The 22757-nt window shown below is 39.6% G+C and overlaps 1 protein-coding gene across 2 annotated transcripts in view; it reads left to right on the forward strand.

Moving 5' to 3' along the window:
* BAG3 (BAG cochaperone 3) overlaps window positions 1-19554 on the forward strand; it is a 35086-nt gene extending 15532 nt beyond the window's left edge. Inside the window, exons 2-4 of one of the 2 annotated variants that reach the window (XM_069099090.1) lie at window positions 9659-10000; window positions 11935-12336; window positions 16617-19554. In XM_069099090.1, the coding sequence (XP_068955191.1) occupies window positions 9659-10000; window positions 11935-12336; window positions 16617-17444 (1572 nt within the window). In that variant the 3' untranslated portion in view covers window positions 17445-19554. Of the gene's footprint in view, window positions 1-9658; window positions 10001-11934; window positions 12337-16613 lie in introns of both variants that reach the window. The other variant, XM_069099089.1, reaches the window with a different exon arrangement.
* The last annotated feature ends 3203 nt before the right edge of the window (window positions 19555-22757 follow it).

Consider the following 22757-nt stretch of genomic DNA (forward strand, 5'->3'; position numbering starts at 1 on the left):
GAATTAAATTGGGTCAATCACTCAGAGCTCAGAGAGCAATGGACTAGAAGTAGTGATGGGGAACCTGCAGTCCTGAAGCCACATGTGGCCCTCTAGCCCCTCAAGTGTGGCCCTTTGTCTATATCCAAACTTCACAGAATGAATCCCCTTAATAAAAGAATTTGTTCTGTAAAACTTGGGCTTAGTCAAAAAGTCACACCCTGGGACCTAGAAGGCCACAAGTGGGCTTGAGGCCACAGGTTCCCCACCTCTGTAGGGCATGGTAGTTGCAAATAGACTGCAACCCATAACAAATAAGGATCTAAGACAAAGAATCAGAGCAAAGGATGTCACAAAGTAAAAATAAAAAAGAAATATAGTCATCTTCCACTCATGTGGTGAAAGTGAATAATAACTGATGGACAGTTTGTGTGCTCCTATAACTAGTATCCTTGAGATAACAAAAGAAAGAAAACAAAGCCTTACCAGTACATTGGGCCAGCCTCCTATGGCAAATTTATAGGAAGACATGGGACAAAAGTTACCAAGGCTAGGCAGACATGTATGGGTTGTAATCTTCGTTGTTGGTGAGAACCCCAAATGGATGCAATGACACCTTCATTTGAGTATATGGGTTAAACTTTATTGTTCTTAAGTTTTCTCATGACATTAACTTAATTTATCTTTTGTTACTTCCTCTTAAACCTCACACCACATCTGTTATTATCTCTCTGTAATAAAAAACATTTAAGCAGTGGTGATTTCATATACCCTTCCACCATCCATTGGCCCCCATTCTTAGGTATGGTTTATTTTAAGTTCTCTAGGATGAATATTCTTGCAATTACTTCTAGCTAACAAAAGCAGGCCATTAACTTGGTTGAGGCAGAGTTGGGAGTGAGGATGCCTTGAATTACATAGCAGTTTGAATCTCAACCCCACCAGTAGTTCTCTGACCTTGAGCAAATTGCTCACCCTCTGTGAATTCAATTTCAGTCTTTGCACCACCTACCTGTAAAATGAGCTAATCCTTCTTCAGATTTTTATGGATGAGACTGAGGTCCAGAGAGGTGAAGAAATTGGTTTGGAAGCCTGTTACTTCCAAAGTGGCCAACTCAAACCTTGGTCTTCAAAGTCTGTGCTTTCTCTACCATCATGCTGAAAACTACACTTTCACTAGCCTCCTTACAAAGAGTCATTTTTTTTTTAAAGTTCAAATAAGGCAATTAATATGAAAGTGCTTTGTAAACTTATAAAGTGCTCTTTTATAATAGCCTACAAGATACTGTTTTTCTCTTAAATTTCCATGGGTTTTATGTTTTGTCTCAAAGTAGTTTTAAGTTCCTGTAGTATAAGCCCAGAATCAAAACTTTGCCCCGGGTATCCTCTAATATAATACCTTGTACTCAGTGGGACAGATTTATAGATTTTCATCTCATCCAGGAGTAATTTTTCCTTATCTCTTATTCTGGTAATTTTCCATGGAGTAATTCAGCAGTAGAACCTAGCACTTGAGGGCAGGGCAGTTTGCTGAGAATTTCAGGTATACAAGATGACTGGCAAGAACTATTAGATTTTAAATGGAATACAATCAGCTAAGCAATAGATTTTGTCATTCCTATCTTATTTACCAAATAATATATTCCCAGTGTCTTTAATGAAAAAATGATAATGGCAAAAAATTGTTTAGCAAAAAGTATTCCCACGGGGGCAGCTAAGTGGCGCAGTGAATAGAGCACCGGCCCTGGAGTCAGGAGGACCTGAGTTCAAATTTGACCTCAGACACTTAACACAAAAACCAGCCATGTGACCTTGGGCAAGTCACTTAACCCCAACTGCCCTCAAAAAAAAAAAGTAGTTCCCAGAATGCTAAGACTGAGGAATATAAAAGTTAAATTATCAAGTTATATGTTCTAAGTTAGTAACACTAACATTACATGTTTAAAAGTGGTTTTGTATATATATGAGTCTCACTTCAGTTCTGTGATATATGAATAATAATACTATTATAGGTTTTGTTATTGCCATTTCAGAGATTAGAAAATTGGCTCAGATAAGTTAAATAACCTATAGTATTATTATTCATATCATTTAGAGCACATAAAGGTCCATGATTACATAGCTATTAATTAGCATAGTAAAATATTCAAACCCAAGTAATCCTGATTCCAAATCTAGCATGATATCCACTATGCCAGTCTGTGCCTGCTAAATTAAAGTGATTTGTTTAAATGCTTTATTATCATTTTTTAGAGTAAATGTTGAAGGTGTACTGTCATGTCATGTGTAAATAAATTGGGAAGATGCTGAGCAAGAGATAATATAATTACAGTAATTTGCCCATGTGTTATTATTTTGTAGTTAACAGCATTGCTTTCTAAAAGAAAAAAGTCTTGCAAGACTTACTGTCATGCCTAAATTTGAAGGCAAGAATGCCTTAATGTAAGGAGATTATTAGGGAAGCTGTGCTGAAGCCTACTTGCTTTCATGTTGATTAATTCTTTTAGAATTATACTTTATTAATGTCTTTTGTGTTGTAATTGTTTCCTTCCCCTTTCCCCATCTAAGTTGAACCTTCCATGTGACTAAGGAAAACAGTTAAATACATTTGCTATAATGATTACATCTCATGGTGTATTATACTGTTTTCTTGGCCTGCTAGTCTCTCTCCTTTCTGACCTGAGGGTGAAGGTATGTTTTATCATATCTTCTCTGGCCTCTTCACTGGTTTTTTCCGTTATTCAAAATTCAGTTTCCTTCTAGTGATGTTTTCATTTACATTGTTGTGGTTCTTATGCACTTTGTTCTTTTGACTTTGAGTATTTTGTCCCACATCATTTTATTCAGATCTTCTCACAGTTATTAGAATTCCTCATTGGCCACTTCCTTTACATTCATGTAGCAAACTTATTTTTTAGTCATTCTCCAATCAATGACTACCACCTTTGTGTTCATTTTTTTTTTTTTTTTTGCTATCACTAGGAGGGCTGCTATGAATATTTTGGTACATGTTGTTTAGTCATTTTAAAAGAGCAATTTCAAAATATAAGAGAGGCAAAATAGGTAGGGAAACACTTTGGACTCGGGAAGACCAGGGTCCAGGTCCTGCCTCAGACACTTAATAGTTGTGTGACCATTGACAGGTATATCATTTAAAGTCTCAGTGTTCCAGGAAGTTACCCAAGACTACAATACCTATTTAATTTTTCAAAGATTTTTAATCTTTTAAATTAAAATGACTGGTAGTTTTCAATTTTATACAAAATTAAGATCTGAAGAAAATTGGAAAGAGCTGCTTTACTTATTTTACTTGCTCTTGTGGGGCTCTGATTATTTGTTATTGAGTGGTTTTTTAGTTGTATCTGCCTCTTTGGAGTTTTCTTGGCAGAGATACTGGGTTAGTTTGTACTTTCCTTCTTCAGCTCATTTTACAGATGAGGAAACTGAGGGCAACAGGGTGAAGTGACTCACCAAGGGTCACACAGTTAGAAAGTGCCTGCCACATCTGAACCCAGTTCATCCTGACTCCAGGCCTAGCACTCTAACTACTGTGACACCTAGATACTCCTGGGCTCCAATTATGGAGTGTATATTTATATACACACACGTATGTATATGTGTGTATGTATCTCTTTTAAGGGAGGCATATGGAATGAACACCAGCCTGGGATTCTGGGAGACCTGGATCCTCATTTTAGCTTCAACCCTTGTTATAACTCTTTGTGATTATGTTGCTTCTGCCTACCTCACAGGAAATTTGTTTTGTGATTATCGTTTTCACTTAAATTCTATTTGAACATGCTGAAACTAGAGACTTCCAAAAAGATACTAGGATGTTTCCAAAGGCTGAAAATAATGGCTATTTGTTAGAATCCCTGGTTTCCTTTCAAGCATAGTCCAGGTGCCACCTCCTACAGGAAGTCTGATCCCTCCAGTTATTATTGCTCACTCACTCTTGAGAGGGATCCCTCTCACTCCAACTCCCTCTGTCTCTCTCTCTCCCCTCTCACTCTCCCTCCCCCCCTTCCTTCCTCAAAGTTACTCTGTATTAATCTCTTTAGTACTTTGTATTTACTTATTTGCGTACATGTTCTATGTTCTGTTTTCTTGAGTTGAATGTAGGGTTCCTGAGAGGAAGGACTGTTTGATCTTTGTGTTTTGTGTCCCAAGCATAATGCCCTGCACAGACAAGGCTAAAAATGCTTGTTGAGTTGAATGGAGTATTGGGGGTGGTTAGGTGGCACAGTGGAATAGAGCACCGGCCCTAGAATCAGGAAGACCTGAGTTCAAATCAGGCCTTAGACACTTAACACGTACTAGCCAAGTGACCTTGGGCAAGTCACTTAACCCCAATTGCCCTGCCTTCCCCCCTGCAAAAAAAAAAAAAAGCATCGAATTGAATGGAGACTTTTGAGCCCACAGGAATTTTGTTTGGACCAAAAGAGACTGAAAGGATTTTGTAAATCTTAAAGCACTATATAAAGGTGTAAGGTGGAGTTTCTAAAAGGCAGTATGGGAGAGAGAAAAGGGGAGAACTTGAGAGTGTGAAATTCAGTTTAACAAGAATTTGTTAAATGCCTACTCTATGTAAGACACTAGGAATATAAAAGGAAAAAATGAAAACTAGTCACTATCTTCAGAGAGTTTTCACTTTTTTGGAGCAAGGGTGGGGAACCTGTAGCCTCAAGGCCATATGTGGCCCACTAGACCCTCAAGTGCAGCCCTTTAACTGAATCCAGTTTGTTCTATGAAGTTTGTATTCAGTCAAAGGGCCTCACTTGAAGACCTAGAAGGCCACATGTGACCTCAAGGCCACAGGTTCCCCACCCCTGTTTTGGAGGATCCAGTCTATAAGTAGTTAGGTAATATAAGATAATTTGAGGAGGCAACAAGCACTAAGACCCAAAAGTATGAGGAAAGGCTTCTCTGGGGAGGGTTAGTATCTAATCTGAGTCATGGAGAGGGAAAAAAAAAAACTTCTGAGAGGTGGAGGTGAAGAGGTGTGGGATGCATTCCAGGGGTAAGGGACAGAGTTTATACAAAGACAAAGAGACAAGAAATGGAATGCCAGGTTTGGGGAACAGCAGACAAACTGGGGGAGTAATCTCTATAAGGCATTGGAGTGGGAGTTGGAATGTTGACTTAGGGGAACAGCAAGAAGGCTAGTTTCATTGGAACCTAGACTGAAGGTGGAAGGAAGCCATGGGAAGGAAGTCTGCAAAGGAGAGCCTGGAGCCAGGTTGCAGAGGAGTTTGTTTGAATCTGAAGCAGTGAGGAACCATTGAAGATTCATGAGCAGGGGAATGTGCATTAGGAAGATTATTTTGGTATCTGTGAAGATTAGAGGATGGGAACTAGAAGCAGGGAGACCAAAAGAAATGAATCAGAAGGCAATGACAGTAGTCCAGAACAGAGATGATGAGGGCTTGAACTAGAGTTATAACTTCAAATGGTAAGAATTGTGATTTGAAATAGATACAAGAGATTTTTGTGAAGGAAGAACCAACATCTTAGACATCAATTAAATATGGGACAAGAAAGGGGAAAGAGGCAAGGATGATTCTAAATTTGCAAACTGGGGAGGCTAAAAAAATGGCGCGACATTTAACAGAAAGAAAAAATAGGGAAGTTTTGAATCTGTGGGAACTGACACCTTAGAGAAAGAAGTAAAGAAAAGAAGACCCAGAATCAAGCCATGGGAGAACACCTAGGGTTTAGGTTGGGTGCAGGACATGATTGATAACACATCAAAGAAGACTGAGGAGTAACCACACCAATAGGGGGAGGATCAGGAGAGATCCTTGACAAAAGAGAGAATTGCTTATCAGTGTCAGAATCAGCATAGAGATGCCAACTTTTCACCAACTAGCCATGTGACCTTGGACAACTTTATCTCTCTGGGACTCATTTAATTCATCCATAAAATGGAGGGTATTGGACTAAATGATCTCCAAGGTCCCTTCCGAATATTTAACTATGGGAATGCTGTTTCCTACGTTTGGGGGTTTTGTTTAGAGAATTCACTAATTACTAACATTTTATATAACAAATTTAAGTTACTATACAGTGTCTAATAATTGTTAAAATGCAAAAACAAATACAAATCCCTAGGCAGCCATCAGTCATCTTTGACCTCTTCCTGTCCTTCATTCTCTGTCCAGTCTGTCACCTGGTTGATTTGATTCTTCCTCCTCAGAGTCTCTTGGATTCCTTCCTTTCTATCCTTTTCCACTGCCACAACCCCTATTAGAGGTTTATACGTTAGATCTAGAAGGAGCCCTATCAGTAATTTAGTCCAACCTCATTTTATAGATTTAAAAAAAACAAAACTGAAAGTGGCTAGGTGATTTTCCCAAAATCACACAGGAAATAAGTAGCAGAACTCCCAATCCAAGATTCTTTTCACAGCACCATGCTTCCTTTCAACTCATGCCTACCTTCTACAGTACATTACAGTAACTCTCTAATTAGTCTCCCTTCATCCTGGCCTTCTTTTCTCAAATCTATCCTGCATTTGACCTTCAAAATATTTCAAGAATCTGTTCTTTTCAGAGTATGGATCCATTCCCTCCATGCAGACTGGAACTTAATCAAGTAGCACTTATTAAACCCCTCCAGTGTGCTGTGAACTGTGCTAAGTGCTGGAGCTCCTTTTCACCTCAGTGTAGACATCTTCATATGTTGCTGTGGCTAAAGAAAAAAATTCATCAGTCAGTGTTAGGTGATCCCAGTTAGGCCAGGCCTCAGATGCCAGAGAAGCATTGTTGGACCTAAGCATGTAGGCCTTATTCCAGCGGCTTATCACGGGTTCTCTTGTGCATAGTGGAGGACACGTTCTTGCAGGTCCTAACAAGGTAGGAAAGTTAGAGTAAAGTCTTTTAGAATCTTATTAAAATAATGTTTTCATTATGTAATCTACTGTACTTACTAACATACACTATCTCCCTGTCAGATCAAAACTAAGCAACTCAACCTGGCAGGAAAGATCATTTTACTTATTCCAATCTTAATCTCCAACTGTACTATACATCATGTAATTTTGCCCCAGTAAAGTCCTTTACACATAACCTGTTCAATTCTGTCTTTGCTTATATTGCCCTCTACCCCATCCTTATCTCCTATTATTTTTCCACCTATTCGAGTTTCACATGTCTTTCAAGGCTCAGTTCAATTTCATCACCTTTTAAGCCTTTCCCAAGTACCTAAAACCATAGTCTTTTCCTTCCCTTGATTCGTTGGGCATATCCCCAGCCCTTTGGCATTCTGTTGAAGCCTAGGATCATAAAAGAAACCAATTATATTGAAATACAGTTAATCAAAATATATTTTTTTTAAAATTCACAAACCCCAAGAGTCTGTACCATACAACTTCTTAACTATTATTCTGAATGCTGAGTATTTCATTTCTTGCCATCCTGATTAGACTTTAAGCGTCCTTGAAGGTAAGAAACACTCTCATCTGTGTATCTTCTGTAGTTCCTGTTTCAGTGTTGGCACACAGTAGACTTCTAATAAATACTTAATGACTTGGCCCCATTCAGTATACCCCAGTTAAGGCTTTTGTACACATTGTGAAAAGAGTATGACAGATAAAAACAACAACCCCACCAACCACCCCTCCAAAATCCGCCCCCCCCCAAAAAAAAAAACCTACAGCAATGATGAAAACTCAGCCTCTTTTTCAGCTGCACTCTTTAAAGTGGAAAGCAAGATAAACAAATCCTTCATGGGTACCTCTGTGAAAAACAGCAATATTTTTCTCATGTTCCTTTTAGTGGTTTGAAATTTAGTTCTTGGTATGATGCCTGACTGGAGAGTTAAACATGGTAATAAAAAAAAAATGCTGGAGCCTCAGCACGTGGGTGTGCTAATCCAGCCCCTGAGAGTGGGTAGTAGCTGCCAGTGTCCCCAAGGACATTCTTGCCTTTGATATTTGCTGAAGAAAGTCGATAGGAACGGAGTTCCTCCTAGAGAGAGAAACAGTTAGGTAAACATAGTTAACTTCCAAGGTCATCTAAATGTTTACATACACATACATGTTCATGTAACAAAACTAAAATTTAGATCTGTCACATAGTTCTCATGTTCGTTTTTTTGCCTTTGACAAATTTTGTTGTAGGAGAGGTTTTTCTCTGAAGTCTCAAAACTTTCTTAGTTTTTAATTGGTTTTGTTTTTGTCTTCAAAGATATGATCACTTAAGGAAGAATATTTCCATTTGGGCTAGAAAATGACTATCTTTCAAAGAAGTTGCCATGTTTAGATGTACAAAGTTCAGTTTGGCCAATGGTCAAATGTCAGTTTGACATTTTTTACTTATAAGACTTAGCTACTTTCGGGGACTCCAAATATATGTGTGATATGCCTTCATTTGGAAAGCTCCCTGCATGGTGAATAATGACATTGCTTAGTGAGTGACCGAAGTGCCTTGTTGTCTGTAACATGATCTTTCCCAGTGGTACATCTGGAACTTGGCCTTCTGGAGAGCCCCAAAATAGACTGGCCACTGAAGGAAGAACTTCATAAGAGGACATGATGGGGATCCCAGTCATTCTTAACCTGTGCAGAGTTTGTTAACATCAATAAGGCACAAGTAGTCTTAAGCTCTGCAGTCCTAGGCTCATAACCACTTCTACATTCTTTCTTTGTATTTGGAGGTATTTTACTCTAGTTTCAACTTGTGTTGTTGAGCCTTTATTTTCCAATAGCTAACCTCTATATTGGTGTAAAGATCATACCTCATCGTCATCCTGATTATTTTTTAAAAAAAGAGTAAATCTGTAGGAAGCTTGAAAATGGTATAGTATAGTTGATATGAGATTGAACCCAGAAGACCTGGGTCCAGACACTGCCTCAGACACTTATTAGCTGTGTGACCATGGAGAAGTTATTTAAACTTTGTGTGCTTCATTTTACTCATTGGTTGGACTTGATGCCCCCAGATTATTCACTTCAGCTCTAAACGTATCAATTATTTTGCAATGATCTAGTTATATAATTTGGCATTTTTAAATTTCTTTCGTCCCTGATCAAGTCTCTCTGCTGGGTCTCAGATGACTCAGCAAGGTACACAAATACCTGTCTGCTTGATGTGTTCTTTTGCCATTTTATCAACCAAAGTAGCCTTGACTGGCTGGTGTGGACATTAGCCTTATTCTTTGTTAGATTTGCCAACCAAAAACTCATGCTGTTTTCTCTTTGTTGTTATGATTCTTTAACATTTAGCCAAACAGCAGCCTCTATAGGGAAAAAAGGAGTTTTGAAGAGACGAGAGAATAATTTTACAGAGGTGGTTGTTTTTATTGTGATTTTTTTTTAAACATCCAGCAAACATTTATCAAACAGTTACAAGGTGTAGAGGATTTGGGAGATAAAGACGGAAAGTCCCCTCAAAAGAGGAATGACTATTGAGAGAATAATTTGGAAACAGCAGAGGAGCAAAGATGATTGTGACTCCCACCCCAGGAGTCAGTTAGATGGGATAGGAGTGCCATGGACTTTTAAAACATTTTTAATGGTCACTGAAAGTTGATTGTCCAAAAAATTCCCACATTGTACATGGGGTGTCAAGAAGTTCTCTTTGGTTCTGAAGACTTGAATAGCTGCATGCTTCCTATAGTTTGTTTTCCTCTCATTCATTTTCATCCTCCTTTTCTTTGTCTCTGGTTCTTTTTGTTTTAGGAAAGTCAATCATCATTCAACGGCCCATCTGAGGAGAGTCCCAAGCTCCCTCCTGCTAGGGAGGGCACCCCAGTATATCCTCAGCTTCGTGCTGGGTACATACCTATTCCGGTTATCCACGAAGGCTCTGAAAACCGGCAGCAGCACCCATTCTACTCCTACCATCAGCCTGGGATGCAGCGAGTGAAAGCAAAAACAACCCCTCTGAGATCTCAGTCACCTTTAAGGTCCTTTTCCCCATCAGAATCCCTCCTCAAAAGCTCATCTGACTCTGCTCAGACAGACAAACAGTGTGGAAAGGCAACAGCAGCTGCAGCAGCTCCAGCCTCTCAAGGACTTGAGGTAATTGGGTGTGTCTTATAGGAAAGTGGCCTAGCCACCATTCAGTGATCTTTGGGGCTGCTTTGGTTCATTCAATCACTCATAGGCATATAATGAGGTTTTCCTAGGCATTTCTGACTTTTTACATATAATGGATTATTTGGATGTCCTCATCAGTCACCAAGACACTCAGTAAAAGCTTACTTTTTTCTTGCCCAGCACATACTGTTTTTACAAAAGATATTTTCCAACAATTATCCAAAGTCCCCACAATAGACATTTCCCTGAAAATGTGTATTAGCACACTGTTTTAATAATGCCTTGAGGCTGTTTCATCAAATGATATAGTAACTGATACTTACATAGTGCGTTAAAATGCTATATTTAATTCTCACAAGAACCTTGTGAAGTAAGCATTCTAGATATTATCCTCATTTTACAGATGAGGAAACTGAGTCTTAGATTATATGACTTACAAAAGAGCTATGTGGACACATAAATAGTAAGAATAAGCTTATAGGCAGAATTTCAACCTAGGTTTCTTTTGATCCCCAAACCTGATTCTCTTTCTACTTTACCAATGTCCCCTTCTCCCAAAAAACCAACCAGTGGTTCTCATGGGCAATTAATTTTTCTTCTGATTTCAGAAACAAAATAGCTAAGTTTGAAGCAAGTTAAGATTGAATATCTCTAATATACTTGTAAAGTAAAACCAAAACAAGTTGCTGCTGGAGACAGCTGCATTAAGGCAGTATTTTTGAGACCCTAAGTCTAAATTGTAACCTGGCATAGTAGATCATTCAGATACTACCTCTGCCTTGTGCTGCCAGGGTGATTTTTGGTAAGTAATTTCACACCTCTGGGCCTTAATTTCTCCAACTGTAAAATGAGGTTAGGTTAGATGACTGCTCATAAAGTCCCTTTCCAATTTTCTAGCATTATGATCCTATGCAAGGAAGTATTGTGGGAAAGTAAAACTACAAGTGGCTTGGGAGTCTGGACAGTTGGGTTTTATTCTTGGCTTTGTGCCAGCTATAATCTCAAGCAAATCACTGACCTCTCCATGTCTGTTTCCTCATCTGTGACATGGGGGGCTGAACCAGATATTTTTTAAGGTCTCTGCCTGCTCTGAAGTCCTGTTGTTCTGAAAGTTAGATTCGCTGCATTAATGTATGAAGACCAAATCTGAAACCGTTCTCTGGCTCAAGACCTTAGACATATTAGATGCAGATAGTATTACCTGCCTCTTGTACAATAATTTTCATTTTCTGTCTGCCCTGAAGATAGCTTTCATGTCTTCTGTGTTCTGCATCTCTTTGGCTTGCACTACCTACACGTGGAAATTAATAATCCTCAAGTAGGACATCAGGGGAAGTCTTCTCTTTTATAATAAGTGGTACATGTATTTGCGCTTTGTGAAATTTTTGTTGATTTGTTTTTAACCTCACCCATATAAACACATTTCAGCAAAACTAACCAACACATCTACCAATTCCAGCACTGTATGCAGTGTTCTACACCCATAGCCCCTCACCTTTTCAAAGAGGAAGGTGCATTCTCATATGTCTTCCTGGGGCCAAAGATGATCATTATACTTTCACAGCATTCAGTTTTGATTGTTTTGTTTTCTTTCCATTTGTGTTGTTGTAGTCATTGTGTAATTGTTTTCCTGGTTCTGCTTACTTCACTTTGTATCAGTTCATGTGAGCCTTCCCATTCTTCTCTGTATTCATTATTTTCATTGTTTTACACAGCCTGGTAATATTCCATTACGTTCATAGACCACAATTTGTATAGCTGTTCCCCAATCGATGGGCATCTACTTTGTTTTCAGTTCCTTGGCACCAACACAAAGAAAGAAAAGAAACCAACCCATCACGTTTGCTTAATGTAGTGAGTGCATAGGATGAGAGGTCATCCAAATGAAACATCTTTTTTACTTTTGTGACTTGCAGAGATCCCAGTCTCCAGCTGCTTCAGACTCTTCCTCCTCCTCCTCTTCCTCTGGTCTGCCTCCATCAGCTTCCAGGAGCACCAAAGGAAGCCACCAGCTTCCCCGAGGCTATATCCCTATTCCTGTGATCCATGAGCAGAATCTCCCCAGGCATCCAGCACAAGCTTACCATCAGGCACAGAAGACTCACTATCCAGCTTCCCAAGGGTCAGAATACCAGTCTCAGCAGCCAGCGTACAGAGTCCATGCTGATGATCGAGAACCCAAGGCTGTCCATGCACAGTCCCCTTTCAGAGTGGTTGCCGGGGGCACATCTAGCCGCGAAGGGTCTCCTTGCAGAGCTAATACTTCAGTACTTTCCTCATCTCCTGCCCGAGGACACATGGTCATGGATAGCACCCAGGTAGGGAGACTTCTATTCCAAAGCTTTTGTCGGCTGCTTTTACCCATAATACCAAAAATTCTTTAATCTTGAAGAACCCCATCTGGGGTTAGTATAATTTTCACCCAGTTGGTCTTTCATCATTTCTGGAAGTAATGCAGTTGATGCATTTCATGTGAAGCAATTAATTAGAATTTAGAATTAGAAAGGATTCTCAGTTTAGAACCCCAAATTCCATCATCTTCTCCCTCCTCTAATTTTATAGAGTTGCCAGAATCAAGGCCAGAGAGGTTCAATGACTTTTTCCCTAAGTTGGACAGGACAGCAAGTGGCAGGACTACTTCTGAACCATTTGGGTCAGAAAATTTGGATTTGAACCTAGTTACAATGATTTCAAATCCAGTGCCCTTTCCATTCCATCACATTGGGGCAGTTTGGTGGTAAAGTGCTGGACTGGAAGTCAGGAAGACCCAAAGATCCAATCTGGCCTCAGACACTTGGTAGCTGTGAAATCCTGAGCGCATCACTAAGCTTTTCTCAGGCTGTTTCCTTATCTGTGAAATGGGAATAGTAATAGCACCTACCTTCCAGGGCTATTGGTGAAGATCCAATAAGCTCAGATCACTTTGCAAACCATACATCGTGACAGAAATGCAGTCTGAGAACCAGGATTCCTTGTAACAACTTGTACTTCAGCTTGTACTTGGCTACAACCTGGCTGCTTCTAGACCTGTCCTAATTTCATAGGTTCCTAGGGGATTAGCTATGGTAAAATGCAGAAAGCATGGAACCAAAGGATCAAAAAATTGGGTTCCTGCAACTGCCACTCACTATTTTTAAAAATGTTATTGGAATATTGGCGGGGGGGGGAGTGATCTGATTAATCACTTCCACATCCTCCCACCTCAAAGTAACAAACCCACACACACACATACAACATAAACAACCCATCCCTTTCCCTAAAATTTAGAGAAGTACTAAGCAATTTATGGAGTACCTGTAAGAATTGATTTCTCTGCCCTATCCATTAATTCAATCACTTTTTCATCTATTCTGAACTCCCCAGCTATTTTCTGTGGCATTGCCTTTCCTGGGCTTTAGTTCTAATCTAAAATGGGGGGTTTGGATTAGAATCATTGGATGATCCCTTAGGTCTTGCTCATTCCTATGATTTTTTTCTGATTGTTTAGTTAAGCTTTTGTTTGCCCTTGGTGATAATTTGCATTGGGACCTAAGATTAAGATGATGTCATGGAGTCAGGTGAATTTGGTAAAGAGATCGATGCCTTGTCATCATTGCTTTTATATGAAAGATTAGATTGTCTGTAAAATAGCATTCTTACTGAAAACTGAAGCAGCAAGGGAGCTTAGTGGCTGCCACAATGGATTTGAAAGGAGGAAGGGTTTGAATCTTGCCCCAGCCACTAGCTAGCTATGTGACCCTGGGCAAGTCATGTAACTACTCTGAGCTTTAGAGATAGTACCAACCCTACAGGGTTGTTGTAGCAAGTAAAATTAAGGTATGTAAAGTGTTTTGCAGATCTTAAAGTGCCATATAAATGTTAGCTATAATTACTGTTATTATCTAATGTGAGTCTAGTGCCACTTGGAACTGCCATCACACTAGCTGTAGCTCTGCCATGCATTTCTGCTAACCCAGAAGTCCTTGAAGTTACCTCTTGTGCCTCTTACACAAACGACATGTCCTGGTTTGCTCAAAACAGCTGTGCTACTCAGAAAAACATATGGTGGTCTGTAGAATGGTGATAGCTTCCTTATGCATGCCTTGGATTAGCAGAATGACAATATTATTTGTAGAAAAATAATATTTTGCATATTTTCCTTTTAAAACCTTAGACTTTTTTTTCTCCCTGGTCTTTGTAACCTCAATGTGAGAATATTTTGCCATCATCATAAAGGTTTGAGAGTCATTATGACACAGAAGCCATCTGAAGTACTTGCATTCAGTCTCCACTTTCATGGAGCTAAGTGCTAGAACCATGCTGTTTTCTGTGGAATATTAATATTTCTTAGCAATAGCTCACATTTATGGAGCATTTTAAGAGTTTGCAAAATTCCTTTCAATAGATTATCTCATATGATCTTCCCAACAACACTGAAATGCTGTGACTGCTGGCATCTCCATCTTACTGGAGGCAGACAGAGTTTAAGTGAATTGCTAGGGTCACCTAGCTAATAAGCATCTGAGGTGAATTTAAAACCCAGGTCTTTTTGACTCCAAATTCAGCATTCTATCTACTCTCTCCTTTTCTTGGCTTATGCTATGTAAGGAAAGAAAAATAAGAGGCACTTCATGATTCTACACCTCTTACTGTGACATATTGCTGACTATACCTGATTTAATCAATCCTTTTATCAACCCACAAGTAATTTATTGAGCATGTCCTAGGTTACCAACTCTATACAAGTCAAAGGCATGCTCCTGTTTGCTGCTCTCATGTGCTTAGTACTTTATGTAGACCAGGCTTATCCACAACAATTAGAAAATGTAGTGTGAGATAGAGACTGCATGTGCTTTCTTCAGGGCAGGGAGAGATCAGTGCAGCTTGGGAGCACAGTTGGAGGAGGCTTCTGTGCAAACCTGACTTAGCCCTGCTGGACTGAATTCTTGGCTTTACAGTTGGAAGAAGGAGTCTTAGAGGCGATCTGTTCCAACCCATTATTTTATAGTTGAGCACATTGAGGACTAGAGGGCATATCTCTGTGTTAGTATATGGTAAATGGATGAAATTAGAGCACTATTTCATCCCTGTTTCATGAACAGATGACATAAGAAGCAGTGGGACTTGTACAATGTCTCACATTAAAGTTTTGTCTTCCTGTGTGCACTCAGAAAGTCAGTGCAAACACATTGAATAGTAATAATGATATTTAAAGAATATCATAGATATTCTTTAATATTTAAAGATAAAATAAAAAATTTCATTTTTTTAAATTAAAAAATAAAAAAAATATTTAAAGAATATCAAAGATAATGAATAATAATAGCTAAAATTTATAGAGAGAGCTTTAAGGTTTGCAAAGTACTTCACATATAGTCTGTTATCTCATTTGATCCTTGCAACAAAACAACCTTATGAGGTAGTTGCTATTATTATCCCCATTTTACAGTTGAATAAACTTGAGTATGGGAGAGTTTTAGTAGCTTGCCTAAGACCACACAGCTAGCAAATGTCTGAGGCATAATTCAACCTCACAACTTCCTACCTCCACGTCCAGTGGATCCACTATCCACTATGCCAACTTAGCTGGCTAGAGTTATTTATGCTTGTGTCTTTGGCCCAGCTGTCTGGAAGTTCAGTCCTCCTTCCCTCTCCTTTACCCTGTTTTGAAGCACAGTTCTTGAAAGATTAAATATCCTTGTCATTTTGTTTCTTTTTCTTTTTTTTTTGGAGGGTAGTTGGGGTTAAGTGACTTGCCCAAAGTCACATGGCCAGTAAGTGTGTCAAGTGTCTGAGGCCGGATTTGAACTCAGGTCCTCCGCCACCTAGCCGCCCCCATTTTCTTTTCAGTCATGCTAGGTAGACATTTGGCATTTATTCATAGAATCATGGTTTTAGAGCTGGAAGCCACCTTAGAGGCCATCAAATTCCAGTCCTCTTATTTTACATATGAGGCGATCAAGGCAGGGTTTGAACTCAGATCTTCCCAATTCTAAGCCTTACGTTTTACTATGCCACTTATCTGCCTGTAATTAGAGTTTATCTCATTGTCTCTGCCACAACTGTCTTGAAACATGGTTCTTACTCTTCGCCACCCCCCACGCCCCTTCTCCAAAGCACAGTTCTTAAGGGCTTAAATATCCTGATTATCCTTTCAAAAAGTAAAGTGTCCTAGGCAGAAACAGCCCCTGAGCAGTCAGAAGTGACAACAAAAAGTAACAGAGCCTTTCAGAAATGGAATCTTAGAAGAAAACACTCTGACCAGAAACTTATATATACCAAAAGGAAAGATGTGGTAATTACTATTAAACTAAATCAGTACAGTCTAAAGAGACAAAAAGTGTCACCATCCCCTCATTTCTACTCCCCCCCCAAAAGAAATCCTTCCAATCTGTAACTGTCACTCTACATTGGTCTAATTAACTTGATAGCTATTATTCATAATCTCTACTTCACTTTGTGTTATATAGCCCAAGCTTGTCCTTAAAATGTATTTTCTGGTATTTTCAGTTTTTGAAAATATCCATGTATCTACATCTCCTAAAAATTGTCACTCTGAGTGAACCTAACCTCCAGTTTTTAAAAGTATATTTGTCTTCTTCATGCTTCTTTTCAGCAGCCAGGGGTCCGCCAAGAGTCATCTCCAGTGCCTCAACCTGAAAACAAGCCAGAAAGTAAGTCAAGCCCTGCTGGACCAGATCTCTCTTCAGGCTACATCCCAATTCAAGTTATTCACAAGGAGGCTGATTCTAAACCAGTTTCCCAGAAGCCTCCACCTCCTTCTGAGAAGGTTGAAGTGAAGGTCCCTTCTGCTCCAGTTCCCAGCCCTCCTCCCGTTCCCTGCCCTCCTCCTGCCCCTAGCTCTTCCAAGAATGTAGATGCAGAAGAGAAGCCAACCTCCCCCATTCCTTCTTCTCCTGAACTAGCACCACAAAAGCCAGCTGATGTGGAAGCAAGCCCCAAACATCCTGGTGTGATGAAAGTGGAAGCAATTCTGGAGAAGGTCCAAGGGCTTGAGCAGGCTGTGAATTCATTTGAAGGAAAGAAGACAGACAAAAAATATTTGATGATTGAAGAATATTTGACCAAAGAGCTTCTGGCCTTGGATTCAGTGGACCCTGAAGGACGTGCTGATGTACGTCAGGCCAGGAGGGATGGTGTAAGAAAGGTCCAGCAGATTTTGGAAAAACTTGAACAGAAAGCTGAAGATGTCCCAGGTCAAGTTCAAGTTTATGAACTCCAGCTGAGCTCCCAAGAAAATGTTAAGCCCCTGCAAGAAACTGTGGCAGTTAATACCGCAGCAGCAGATAAAAGTAAGAAGAGCACAAAGAATGAACATGTCAGAGGGGATTCTAAAACAGAGGTGCGGCTGCCCAAAAGCAAAGAGGTAGCAGACGCCAGCACAAGTACAAGCACAAACACATCGCGTAACCCAGCAGAACCGTAGCCACCTACCTGTTCTAAATAAAAACCTAACTTGGACTTGGGAACTTGACCCTGTGTGCTTAAAGAAATTTTAAGTTGCATGCATTTCAGGAATTTTGCAGCCACTGGTTTATAATAAACATAGCACTTTGGGGGGGGGGGCACAGTAACAGCTTGGGCCAGGGTAGAAGTAGTAGGGATAAGCACGGGTGGAACCTAAACATCTGAAGGGCTAAAATGAAAATGATGCTTTTCTTCTGTATTCTTCTCTTGTATAAATAAAGAAGCTGCTTGTTGTTTCAAAAGGTTAGTCCCCATACTTGAGTCATTCTGGTGCCCTCTGTGTACAAGGGCATGCTATGTTAATCCGTGTGCGTATTGTCTTTCCACTTTGCTTCCTTGGCTAAAGGAAGTTAGGGGAAGAGATCAGTAAACCACCACTCAAGAATAACCAACTTTAACTTTCAACAATTTGATTTTTTCTTCCTCTTTTCACCATTGGCTACTTTAAGTCATGACAGATAACAGAAAGTGTATAAGAAACCATAGTGTTATTTATATGTGTGGACAACTTTCAATGCTCAATTTTAAGAATGGAAAATAAAATAAGAATAATATAACAGCCAGACATGCTCATTGTGGTTTCTGAAGCCCTGGTTACTGATCCGTATCTGAAGTCACATTTACAAGTATGTCTGGGATTGAGGTGCATCTTTGCATTGGCCCTCTGACATTGACCCATCACAGCTGAAAGAAAAGCATGAAATAAGGTGACATGCCAGCACCCCTTTTGGAGACTGCCAGAGAGATTCATTTGAGAGTTTAGGGGAGACGTTCTCAGTTACCTCAGACTTCAGAGTATACCAAGTGCCCTGAGTCTTTCTTCAAGGCCCTTTCGGGCTATGCAAGGTGGCGTAGTAATTTAAAAATACATTCTCAAACTGCTCCAGACAGGCTGGGCAAGGCTTTCAGGAGGCCAGACTTTAAGAGTTTAGGGATTCATTTTCTGGGACATCATGGAGGAGAGTCCCTTTGAGCCACAGTATCAGTCTGGGGTTTCACTGATTCTCCCCCAAAGGTAGGCTCCCTAGAACCAATCCTGTTTCTGAAGATAGGATTTGGACACACCCAGAACCTTGGGTTCCTTAGATTCTAGGTCCTGCCTTTTTGACCAAAGACTTTCACTTCATCATTTATTTACCAAAGAACAAATCTCCTACCAGAGATTCCATCACAGTAAGAAGGCCATGAAGTAAGCCAATAACTTTGAACCATATATTCACTGTATATTTTCATTTTCTTCTCTTTGTGTTTATCAAATGCCTTCACTTTTTTCTCCTTTAGAATCATCTACTATTAAACTCTGAAAGGGTAAGAATATGAGCAGAGGATTTGGAGTTAGCTAGTTAATGGATTTTTAAAAGTTGTAGCTAGTCATAGAGGTAGAAGGCATCACCTAGGCCTCAACCCTCTAAGGTCCCTTCCAGCTCTGATCCCTCATCTTATACATAAGGAATGTTGATGACCCAGCAAGGCATACAAAGAGTCACTGGCAGAGCCCACGCTAGAATACAGATGATGTGTTTGGCTCTCTAGTGTAGTAGTACTTTTTGTACTGTGGCATGCTGCTTTTTTGTGTACTTGGTTCAATGTTATATATGTGTTGTGTGATGATTTGTGTGTCAAATATATGTATTTCTTAAAATATTAAATATTTAATAAATGTTTCCCATCATACACAATGGGAAAATACAAAAGTACAAGAAAATAATGCGTAGAAATTAATACACAACTTCAGCTAGTTCAGAATCATGTTAAATATATTTAAGTAGTCACTCACAATCTCTGTTTATAGAGTGTGTGTGTGTGTGTTCACATGTATTCTAATTTATATTGGTATTTTTTTTCTTTTTGAATGTTTTGACTCACTTTAGAACAGCAGAGCTAGAGAAAGGAGGGATTGAGAAAAGCCTTGAGCCTATCTGAAATCTTGGTTAGAGAAGGAACATAGCTACAGAGAAAATCTGGCCATGGTACATACAGACTTTTACTGTAAACAAAATAAGTCATTGAGCTGGAAGTGACATTTTTGGTACAAGCACTTGTTAACCCATAAAGGCTATTTTACCTCAGAGCTTATGTTCTGTTCATCATTGTTGACTCTAGTTTAATATTGGAATCAGTGATGCACAATCCTGTGTCACCAGTTTGCTACTCTTAGCTTAGTGAACAACGCTGAAGTCATTCTGATGTTGATCTGCCCACATAATTCTGGTATGAACTCATCTGGCCAGGTACCACACTCTGGCTGTGGGATTGCATTTCTGCTTAAAAGCACATTGCCACTGTTGAGATAAAAGAGGAATACATCCTTCACGCACGAGAAACTGACGATTACTTGTAATAAACAAAATCACCAGGAGATTTGGCCAAGGCAAAGAATGCGTCCGTTCCTCTTTGCTCATAGTCCTCCAACTACTATTGGATAGAAGGGTTACAGTCAGATTTGGCATATACTGGTGGTCTCTAGGTTATAGATGGGGCAGTGGGGGTGACAAGTCACTGTCCTTCACATACCCTACACTGCAACCAGAATAAACTACTTGCTGTGCCCAGAATACATCCTTCACTTTTCTATTTCTTTGCCCATTATGCCATTTCCTATTCTTGGAATGACCATCCTCTTATCTCAGGCTATTCAAAATCCTACCCATCCCTCATGGCTCAGATCACCCCACCTCTTCTATGAAGTGATTTTTCTGAGTCATAAATTAACTTTTCCCCTCCTTTCAAATCTCAAATAATTTTTTTTTATCTGCCAGGCACTTTTCTCATTATATTTTATATCTTATTTGTTTGTGATCACCCCCAAGCACATAATGAAACTGAATTAGCAAGCAGCCCCACAACTGCAAGGTTTCCACTTGCTAGGGTGGAGGGATTTCCTTTTTTCCTAAGGAGACAGATGGACAGTGGTAACAAAAGAATTGACTTTGGAATTCTCATTTCCACCTTTACCAGGGTCCATGATTTCTGACGCAGGCATGCCTTAAGAGGCAGGGAATCACTCAAAAGGTGCTACAAAGGACTCACAACTTCTGCTGGTTGTAAAACTTGAAGATCCCAGGCACACAAGAAACTTCAGGAAAAGACTATTGTCCCAAGGAGCATATCCAAAAACAGGAAAAGACATCAAGGAATGCCTTACAGATAGATGCAGCCATAGAGCCCCCTGCAGTGAAGTTCTACCTATCTCCTCTATCCCATAATCATTATATAAGGCTGCCCCTGTAGTGTGATGAAAACAAGTCTTCAAATGCCAACAATGGCAGCCCTTCTCACTGGTTATATGCACTACCTGGGGAGGCAGTTCCAGTGTAGATTGGGAGTGATTGGGAGATTGCTGACAGCTATTGATTGCAGCTGCTATCTTCCTACTCTTGGGTCCAGGTGCACTATATTCTGGGTAGTGCTGGTTTTTTTAGTGATGTTTTTGATGAAGACATCTACTTTTCCCAGTTCTTTTTTTATTCAATCACTAAACATTTATCAAGCACCTCTGTGTTCTAGGTATTGGGCTAAATGCTGGGGATGTAGAAAGAGGCCAAAACAGCCCCTCTCTCAGGAAGTTCCAGATCTTATTTGTTCACTGATTTTGACTTGGCCTACCTTTGTGTGCAAGTTAATTCAAATTTAGCATGTCTCAGACAGAACTCCCTATTACAGACATTTCTGGATAGGCTACTGCCATCACTGACTCCAGTTCTCTTTTGTCATGAATACCACCAATATTCTCCCAGTCACTGAAGCTCAAGAACTTGGAGTTATCTTAAAGGCGTTCTCTTCTTTTTTCCTCTATATTCAATCTTATCACAAAATCTATTCCTCCAAAATATTTCTTTACATTTTTGCTGTCACCACTCTAGGGGCAGCTAGGTGGCTCTGTGAAGAGTGTTGAACCTGGAGTCTGGACGATCTGAGTTCAGATCCTGTCCCATATACTTATTAGCAGTGTGAAACTAGGCAAGTCACAACTTCTCAAAGCCTCAGTTTCCTTATCTGTAAAATGGGGGTATTAGCACCTACCTCACAAAGTTATTGCAAAGATCAAATGAAAATACATCGAAAGCATTTTGTAATCCTTAAACATAAAAATGCTAGCTACCAACAGCTCAGGGAGTCTAGATGGCACAGTAGATAGAGTTCTAGGTCTGAAATCAGGAAGACTTAACCTTCCCTAGTTCGAATCTGACCTCAGACACTTTACTAGCTGTGTGACCCTAGGCAAATCACTTAACTTTGCTTCAATTTGTCATCTGTAAAATGAATTGGAGAAGGATATGGCAAACTACTTTAGTATCTTTGCCAGAACCCCAAATGGGGTCACAAAGACACAATTGAACAACAAAAAATTCACAACCCATCACTGTAGTGTTTTATAGTGATACCAAAAAAAGTGCCATTGATACAATTTTTAAGATGTACAGAAGAGAATATGAAGAGGTTCAGGCAAGCAATATAGTTTTGAAAGAAATATTCAGAATTTATTTTATCTATACACACATATACACATTTCAAGCTAGCAGTATGAAATGGAGCTTTATGGTTTCCTGTAGAGCCCCCTTTTGGGTTCTACTGTGTGTATGGAAATGCACTTTTTGGTACTTGAGCTCAAAATAAAAAATATAAAATTGGTGTTTTTGGTACTTGAACTCAAAATAAAAAATATAAAATTGGTGTTTTTAACCAGTGAAAACCAGTTTGTCTGGCACAGTCCCAGCCACCCCAGCATTTATATATGTTAATGGTAATAAACCCAGATTCTGGGAATTAACCCTTTTCAGGCTCTTACTGGATTGGCACAATTAGGGTTAAGTTCCTGACTTCTCTGCTCATTCTTTTCTCCTTATTAGGCAGTTTAGAAAATACCTTCACTTTACTGGTCCTATAGATAACTGGAGAAGGTCCTTTGTCTAAAATTCTTTATGTTTGAGCCCAGGGGGACTCTGGGCCTTGGACCTGAGCAAGGATACAGCCTTCCTAGGCAAACCCCACTGTGTGCTACCCACTTCAAGCATGGAGGCACATTGAGACTGTGCCCATTAGTAGCTGTCCTCTCCTTCTGAGTAGCAATAAAATTTGTTAAAGCTTTCTCTGTGTGGACTGCTGCTTTTCATCGGAACTCTCTTGAATGACAGTTTATAGTTTATAAGATGCTGCATATACCATCTCATTCCATGCTTGAAATCATCCTGCAAGATAATAGCATTTACACATTGTTTTCATTTTAAAGCTTAGGAAATGGACTGTCAGAAATGTCATGACTTCCCTTCCA

This window comes from Petaurus breviceps, unplaced genomic scaffold (assembly GCF_028583685.1).
Source record: "Petaurus breviceps papuanus isolate PSGF00001 unplaced genomic scaffold, PetGlider_PUasm1.0 37, whole genome shotgun sequence".
Lineage (NCBI taxonomy): Eukaryota > Metazoa > Chordata > Mammalia > Diprotodontia > Petauridae > Petaurus > Petaurus breviceps.